The sequence below is a fragment of the Littorina saxatilis genome, linkage group LG5, assembly GCF_037325665.1.
Source record: "Littorina saxatilis isolate snail1 linkage group LG5, US_GU_Lsax_2.0, whole genome shotgun sequence".
NCBI lineage: Eukaryota > Metazoa > Mollusca > Gastropoda > Littorinimorpha > Littorinidae > Littorina > Littorina saxatilis.
The window spans coordinates 53749458-53758511 of NC_090249.1; the positions used below are offsets into that span (position 1 = coordinate 53749458).

General features: G+C 41.4%; 1 protein-coding gene across 1 annotated transcript in view; it reads left to right on the top strand.

Moving 5' to 3' along the window:
* Positions 1-4956, top strand: part of LOC138967802 (uncharacterized) — a 148991-nt gene extending 144035 nt beyond the window's left edge. The window contains exon 15 of the mRNA XM_070340459.1: positions 123-4956. Coding sequence (XP_070196560.1) covers positions 123-374 — 252 coding nt within the window. The 3' untranslated portion in view covers positions 375-4956. The remainder of the gene's footprint in view (positions 1-122) is intronic.
* The last annotated feature ends 4098 nt before the right edge of the window (positions 4957-9054 follow it).

Sequence of the window (9054 nt, forward strand, 5' to 3'; positions counted from 1 at the left end):
GTAATATAAGTGTTTTTGCTTGTGTTCGTGACCTCGCTGCATTCTGTTATTTGTTTTATGTCCCGTAGTTTGAATACAATTTTGTTTAAACAAAAAAAGTGTATGTTTCTCAACTGTTTCAGGACAACCGCGTCAAGTCAACACTGCGACGCCACGCACTGTCCGGCTACCAGAGTCAGGTGCCTGCAGACTTTCTGGACGAGTGCACGGTTGAGGCGTTGTCAAAGGAGGACCTGCTCATCCTGTGGAAGAAGTCGGAGCTGGAGCTTCAGACCAAGCTCAACGACGTCGTCGGCAGGAACAGGAGGCTAGCTCTTGCCATCGACTACCTCACAAAGCAGGAGGCCGGGGAACTTATCGGAGAGGAGGTATGACAAAAGCAGGGGGGTGTGAGCTAACAGCTTTCGCTGGTGCAAGAGGCTGGCTCTCGCCGCCAACTACCTCACAAAGCCGAAGACTGGGAAGTTTATCGGAGAGGAGGTGAGATAAGAATTGGAGAGTGTGAGCGTACAGTGTTCGCCGGTGCAAGAGGCTGGCTATGGCCGTCGACTACCTTACACAACAGAAGGCTGGAGAGCTTATCGGAGAGGAGGCGTGACAAAAAGTGGAGAGTGTGACTGTGAGCAAACGGCGTCTTCTGGTACCAGAGGCTTGCTCTCGTCGTCTACTACAAGGTGTAACAAGAACTGGAGAGTGTGACCTAACAGTGTTCGCTGGTGCATGAGGCGGAGGCGCTTAGGCCTAAAAAAAAAATATAGGTGTGGTTACGGTAACCCGACCTACCCTATGTTTTGGGGCCGACCCTATAACTTTTTATTACATTTGTCAAAAAAATACACACAAAAAACAAGTAAACGAGTGCAGAAAACGCAATGAAAGCGAAAGCGCCCGAGTCGCACACTTATTTCCCTGTCAAGTAGGTTTAATTTGTACACATTAGAAAAAAAAGTTAAAAAAAAAAAGTGATTGCCTACCTTCCTACCCTATTTTTTTGTGGCTATGTTACCGTAACCACACCTATTATTTTTTTTGGCCTTATCGGAGAGCAGGTGTGACAAAAACTGCGGAGTGTGAGTACACGGTACAAGAGGCTGGCTCTCGCCGTCCAGTGCCTAAAAGGAGCAGAAGGCTGGGAAGCGTGCCGATAGATGGAGAGTGTGATTGTAACAACTGCGTTGTTGAGTCGAAAGGCTTGTAAAACAAGTCTTTGATAACATAGTAAAATGTGGCGTTTTTACGTACAAAGACTTGCTCTGGTCATAGACCATCAAGCAAAAAAATGAAGGAGCTCATTGGAGAAGAAGTGTGAAGAATAGTGGAGAGTGATGTACTGTCAAACGTTGTGGAGAACAACAAGAAACGGAGAGTGATGTACTGTCAAACGTTGTGGAGAACAACAAGAAACGGAGAGTGATGTACTGTCAAACGTTGTGGAGAACAACAAGAAACGGAGATTGAGGTAGTGAAACGTGAATGCCCACGCGGTTGTGGTGGAAGAATGGTCTGAGTTAAATCCATCAGGTGTGCTCAGATGATTTTAACAACAAAATCAATCAAACAGCTCCAATCCCCTGTGACAAAAATGCGTTTTCGGGAACATGGACCTCTCTTTGCCCATCGACTAACCTTCAAAGGAGTAGACGTTGGGGCTTATCGGGACTGAAGTGTGACAATATGTGCAGTGGTGAAAGTGAGTTGCGTGCATCTGCATTGTTTGACGCCTAAGGTGTCTCAGTTTGGAGAATGAAATGTACTGAAATGTCTAAATGGAAGAGATCATGCCAGCATGCAAGGTTTCTCCCAGAGCAACTAGTGTCTTTGGAGAGAGAAACCATTTCGAGAGGTCCAGAGAGAAAGTGTGGGAATTGTGGAGAACGACGGATACCCTGTAGCGACAAGTGTTTCCCATCTTGAAATTCTCATCGGTGTGTGATAAAGACCCCTCAGTACCACCCAGCAAAGCAGGAAGTAAGAGTTTAACTGTTTGGTCTGTGGATTTTGCTCTCCTTGCTTTAAAAACAGGACTGTTCTAAAACTGTGCAGTTGAAATGAAAACAAATCTTATAACAGAAAGTAAGAATTCGAAACAGTGACATTCTTTTAGCAACCAGTGCACAACAAGGCATTGCTATTACATTCTGAAAGGTAACATGAAAACATGTGCCTCTAGTTGTCACTAATGCCTATCCTTTACCGATGACAATAACTTACTTTTACTCCTTGAAATGGTGCAACTGTGTTTATGTTGACTGCGCCGGGTGAATATACTATGTCATATTTTATTTGTTAAAACGGTCATCTTCAGTTTATGTGACTGCCACGTAAATTGACTGACAGATGCGTTGCAATGACAAACGTTAATCCCCTGATCGGTAGATATATTCCGTTAATACACTGTGACATTAGCCAATGAGGAACACTGTGGTAGCACTCAGTCCTATTCTGACTTGTGCATATTGTCGAGGAGGACGAACCTTTTAAAATATGTCGTTAAACTACATACCACCAATACAAATGAGAATCATAAATCACTTAAGCCGAGCACCAATTAAAATATCTTATCGGAATATGCACGAACCGCTCTGAATGCAGACAACAACATCAACGTGCTTTGCAAAACAAGTCTTCCGGCAACTAAGAAAATTACAAACATTGAATGAACAAGTGATTTTCATCTTCAATTCAATACAACTGTTGTTCGTCATACGGCATTTTGGTTTCAGACTTACTTCAGACGGATAGTAGCACAGTTATCCGATTATTTCCTTCATTTGACGCCGGGAAGCTACCTTTTCCCGAAGACAAAGGTGACGATCATTTTCTGTGCATACAATATAACGGGTTAAAGTTTCAAACTGTGATACTGAGTGACGTTAAGCAGACTATTTGCGGCTAGCAGGCGCTTAGTAAATGAGTTGACAACTGAGAATTAACAAACTATTTTTGGGGCAAGTAAAGAAACCTTCATTGTTTTTATTATCTGTTTGAAATACATGGCCAATCGTCGATGAAATTTAAACAGCCATAAGACGTTGCTTTAATTCCCTGACAATTGAAAGATGTTATACTGAAACCAACAACAACACGCACACTTTATTTTCGAATTGACTCTGTAATGTAGAAAATCATATGAGAATAAATGTGATGCACGTGTGTAAACACAGGTCTGTGAATCTAGCAGCAATAACCTCGGATTTCTAAATTAACGGTTATTTTTGTAAATAATGTAGATAGAGTGATTTAGATAAAGCGTGTTTCTGAACTAGTCATTTCATTTGTTTGGACGTTGTATACTATATTCTCTTTTATTTTATTTTGTGTGCGTGTGTGTAGTATATCGTTGAACTTTCAGTCATTTATATGTGTGTCGATCGTTCATTGATGACAAAATTCAAACATGACTCATGGCCTTATAATTACTGGTTTTGTTTGTCTGTTTGTTTGTTTGTTTGTTTTTAGCTGTTTTTATTTTGAAAATAATGTTGTGTGATGTGTACAGGTTGAATTTGAGAAAACATGCTTATTGTTTCCAATAGTTTGATGATTGATTCTAAAAGAATTTAATTAAGTAGCTCGACTTGGTGTTGTAAAGTTAATTTCATCAATATTTATTTTGATTTTGTTGATGACTGTGATACAACGTTTTTGAATGTTTTCTGTTTGTACATCAAATTGTATTTAAATCAATTGGACGGTTTTGTTTTTGTTTTGATGTTTTTATTTCGGTCTGTATTTTTGTGATGATCTAAGATTGATGTTTATCGAGAGAATTTGTTATGTACGTGAACAGTGGAAAGCTGAAAATAGCTGTGTGTCATTGGACAGTTTAATGACGTATTTGTGAGTGTGTACATAACTGGTTGGTTCTAACTTTGGAGTCGATACCTCTTTTGTTGTGGACATATTGATATACGATAGAACGCACAATCTGTTGGACGTACATGTATGTCGTGAATATTACAATTGTCAAACAAGTATGTCACGCTCTGAACAAGTCTTACATGTCACAGTTCACACGCAGGATAAATAGCTACAGCGGGTTTTGCTGTCATAACACAAAAGTTACGGTCCTCATAACACGAAGAAAGCTAGTATGTCTAGAGAGATCACTGGAACAGCTTCCCAAAATGAATGATGTAACTGAAGTTGGTGCCTTACATGTACCTCTTATATTCCTCTTTTTTTCTGCATGAAAGTGGTCATTGAAAATATAGCTCACAGTGTCCGTATTCAAAGACGTCATGGATAACACAAGGCTACTATACTACACGCCTAACTTGTATGTTACAGCTTTCAATACATTTTGAATTTAATGAAAACTGTAATATGCAAGTTATGCGTGTCGTAGCCTTGTGTTTTCGAACGTCATAACTTTGAATTGATCCATTTCCGTCACTTTTACATGCAGAGCCACCAAACTCACAAGGTCAACTAAGCATAAGCTAGTCCACGTCTCTATTTTACGAAGTGTGTGCGTGGGTGCATATCATATCAATAAAACAGCTTTGACTGCAAGGTTTTGTTTTCTGACAGCAACAGTTTTCGAGAAGTCTTTGAAAACGGACACTGTGAGCTATAATGTTAATGATCACTTTCATGCAGCAAAGAAATGAATATAATTATGAGGTACATGTAAGGCACCAACCTTATAGTTACATCATTCATTTTGGGAAACTGTTTTAGTGATGATCTCTCTAGACCTACTCTACCCTTCTTCGTGTTATGAGGACCGTAGCTTTCGAGTTATTACAACAAAACCCGTTGTAGTTATTTATCCGGCGTGGTTCACATTGTAGTCTTTCTGTTTGTGCGTGTGTGTGGTTTGTGCGTGTGTGTGTGTGTGTGTGTGTGTGTGTGTGTGTGTGTGTATCCACTTGTTACTTCTAATAATAATGTACTCACATGTCATTTTTATACAAATGTTCACATGCCCCTGATATTAAAACGAAATATGAATCACAGCTTTGTTTATTCGTTTTTCTTGTGTAGCTACGACTTTATTACATAAATATCTCGGTGTTCTTTTCCGATAGAACACTCTGCATTGTCCTGTGAAAAGTCAGCCTCGGCCCCCTCCCCTTTCACCCTCTCTTCAAGGACGCAACGTGTAATAAACATCTCTGTTCAGCCCTTGCATCGCTTGTTATTCCACCATAATTATGCTTCTTTACATCTGTAAACCAGAAGGGGTGTTCATTCGCGATATACACACAACAACCGAACGATAATTCTCTAGCAACCAGCTTGAATCTTCGATAGCAGCAGTCACAGATTTTAAGAACTACTTTCTAGCGATTAAAAAGTTCTGTACGCTCAACATTTACATAATATACTTCTCTGGTGCAGACAACACATACACAACGCATTGAGACTAACAAATACACGCTTGGACACATGCACATTGATATAAAATCCATGAGTTCGAGTGTTTTCCGAATCGAAATCTGACCTTGCAAATTACGACTTAGACGACTGCGAGAGGCATCGACAAACAACAATATTTCATTTAATGAACAGAACACACGCAAACAAATGCACACAACCCATCAAATTCAAGAAAATAAAGAGGGTTCAGACACGGTTCTGCCTCAGACAACTGACATACATGCAATATGTGACTTTCGTAACACAAAGAACAAGGTAGTAGCAGAGCGTCGTCTGAACGTTTTGTTTGATCAGCTGAAGTGATTCGGTGCCGATTGCAAAACATGAAAAGAACACATTGCCTTCACCACCACAGCAGACACACAATGTAAACGTGTGCTTGATTTTATTCCAAAACCAAGGTCCAAGTAACTGCTGTAAATTGTTAACATAATCACATTATTTCGACGGAACTCTACCTCGGCGCATCACATATCTCTTCTTCTTCTTCTTCTTCTTCTTCTTCTTCTTCTTCTTCTTCTTCTTCTTCTTCTTCTTCTTCTTCTTCTTCTTCTTCTTCTTCTTCTTCTTCTTCTTCTTCTTCTTCTTCTTCTTCTTCTTCTTCTTCTTCTTCTTCTTCTTCTTCTTCTTCTTCTTCTTCTTCTTCTTTTTCGTTCATGGGCTTAGACTCCCACGTTCACCCATGTTTAAGCACGAATTGATTTGTACGTGTATGACCGTTTTTACTCCGTCATTCAGGCAGCATACGCCGATTTCGGGGGAGGCATGCTGGGTATTTCGTGTTTCTATAACCCACCGAACTCTGACATGGATTACATGATCTTTTTCCGTGCGCACTTGGTCTTGTGCTTGCGTGTACACACAAAGGGGGTTAAGTCACTAGCAGGTCTGCACATAAGTTGACCTGGGAGATCGGAAACATCTCCACTCTTAACTCACCAGGCGGAAGCGACCGGGATTTGAACTCACGACCTCCCGATTAGGAGGACGATGTCTTACCACCACGCCACTGCGCCCGTCGCATCACATATAATCATTGCCCCCAACTGCGCAAGGGGAATGACTGAGATATTATGATGTAGTCAAACCGTGGATCACAAACGTAAAATCTGATTCAGTAGATTATGTTTTCACCGGCTTTCTGACACAGCATATTTCGCAAATGTAGATGAGAACCACGCAATACACCGAGACAATACGAAGCTGTCAACTTGCACCACAAACCATACAAGAATGAAGGTGGACTCTAAACCAGTGAAATAACACTTTATGTTTATTGTCAGCTGCTTGTTTTCCTTTTTTTTAAAGGGATTCATTCCCAGCAACTATGCAACTGCGAGGTTTTCATAAATGGCTGGAACACTGTGACAGCATCAACTGTCAATAAGATTGATTGTCAAATTGTGATTTGTGCTGTGTGCTGGAGATTTCCTGAGCTATGGAGGGACGTTATGAACTATGTGCAACTGATGCCAAATGCAATTTATTGCTGAAACAAGATATGGAGCACACAGGTTTGTGTACAATTCTGTGCATTTGTGTATGTGTGGTAAACGATTTCCACGGTGTATACATGTGAGATAGTCAGAAAATGGGAAACATGAATTAACTTTAATCGCAAACCGAGTGCTGGTCGTGCGGCCCTATGCTCCACAGGGAGTCTACAGGAATAAGTCAAAAGTAAGTCAAGAGTGCTGGTCGGCATATAACCGTGTTGACCTCAAGAATGTGCTGAATTCATCATCAGATTATGTAGCAAAGAAAACAACAACAACAAAACCACACACACACACACACACACACACACACACACACACACACACACACACACACACACGCATACACACACACACACACACACACACACACACACACACACACACATACACAAACACACACATACATACAAAACTAGAAATGTTTTCAATTAACAGTTAATCAGTTATACCCGTAGATGTCTTGGTACGGCCACTGAAGCAGGATAAGCGGAGGAAAACCCCTTGATCAACCAATGGGCTCCTTTTTTTGCTCGGTGTTCGTGTTATGGTGCGAGGTTCATTATTCTCTCCCAAAACAACAAAGGAGGAGCTCGGGTGGGTCAGTGTCTAACAATAATTATACGAGTATAATTTCCAATGAGCACTGGGTTATGAACGATGTCATTTAAGCAACAAAAAACAAGAAATTCCTCTGATAGGAAAAACACCCCCGTCAAGGGAAATAACCTTCTCAGTTGGTGGCAGTGAGAATGGTTATTTCCCTTTGACCAACGGGGGTGTCCGTCTATAAGTCGTTGTATAATTTTAATCCACCAATAACTCCCTAAGAGTGTGTTTGACTGGTCCCAATTTTTGTAAGGACCGTCTCAGGAATGTATAGAACCTGTTCACCAAGTTTGGTGACGATCGGTCCGTTCATTCTTGAGATCTACTTGCGAACACAAACACCGCCACAAACACACAAACACATCGAGTGAAACCTATACACACCCCTATACCGGGGGTGAAAAGAACAAGAAAACAAAAACACGGAGTGGATGTGCATTGATGTTTTCCGATGATGTGTAAGTGTAACTGTTGAGCTGCAAGGAGAACTGGATTGTGCAATAGAATAGGGACATCATTCTCGACCCACGCTCAGACGATGACAGACAAAGCAGTTGCCTTTTCTGTATCCCTGTCGTCTCTGCAAAAATGCCCATGGTTGGAATCCAAACACCGGATACCTTACAGATCTTGGCTGCGATGGTCAAAGCAATGGTGGGCTTGGGAGATGGCGGAGAGGTGGGAGGCGCTGTGTTGATGGCTGTGGGCAGTGCAGGGTCAGTGGGGATGGCCATATAGCTGACCAATGGATTGGACAAACAACTGCTTGGATTCGCGTCTCTTACGACTACCTGAAGGACTAGCTCGTACAAGGTAAGTCATTAATTTGTTTCTGTGTCTGTACTTTCTTTATTTTCCTCCGACTGTATGTGGTTGTGTTTAAATATCTTTCTGTCTGATTCTGTGTGTGTGTGTGTGTGTGTGTGTGTGTGTGTGTGTGTGTGTGTGTGTGTGTGCGTGTGCGTGCGTGCGTGCGTGCGTGCGTGCGTGCGCGCGCGAGTTTGTAAGTGTGTGTGTGTGTATGTGTGTGTGTGTGTGTGTGTGTGTGTGTGTGTGTGTGTGTGTGTGTGTGTGTGTGTGTGTAATTGTGTGTGTGTGTGAAGTGTGTGCCTCTCTCTGCCTCGGTCTATGTCTGTTTGTCTGTCTGTGTGTCTGTGTGTCTTTCTGTCTGTCAGTTTATCTCGCTCTGTCTCTGTCTCTGTCTCTGTCTCACTCTCTCTCTCTCTCTCTCTCTCTCTCTCTCTCTCTCTCTCTCTCTCTCTCGCTTTTGATTTGTATGTTGCTTACTTTGTCATTTTGTTGTTTGTGTTTATTTGCTTGTTTGCTTACTTGTCGATTGTTTGCTGGGTCGTTCGTTTAATTTGTTTATTTGTCATGTTGCTTTACTTGTTTATCATTTATTAGACATTTGTATTAGAAGTAAGGACCGGTTATAAGAAAAGGCGTCGCCTTAAATCTCTATCCTTGAAAAATAAAGTTCCATCACCATCATCTCTCTGTCTCTCTCTTGCCAACAACTTTTTTCAGAGCCGTCCCACTCTTGTTCTCTCCGATTTGAATTAGC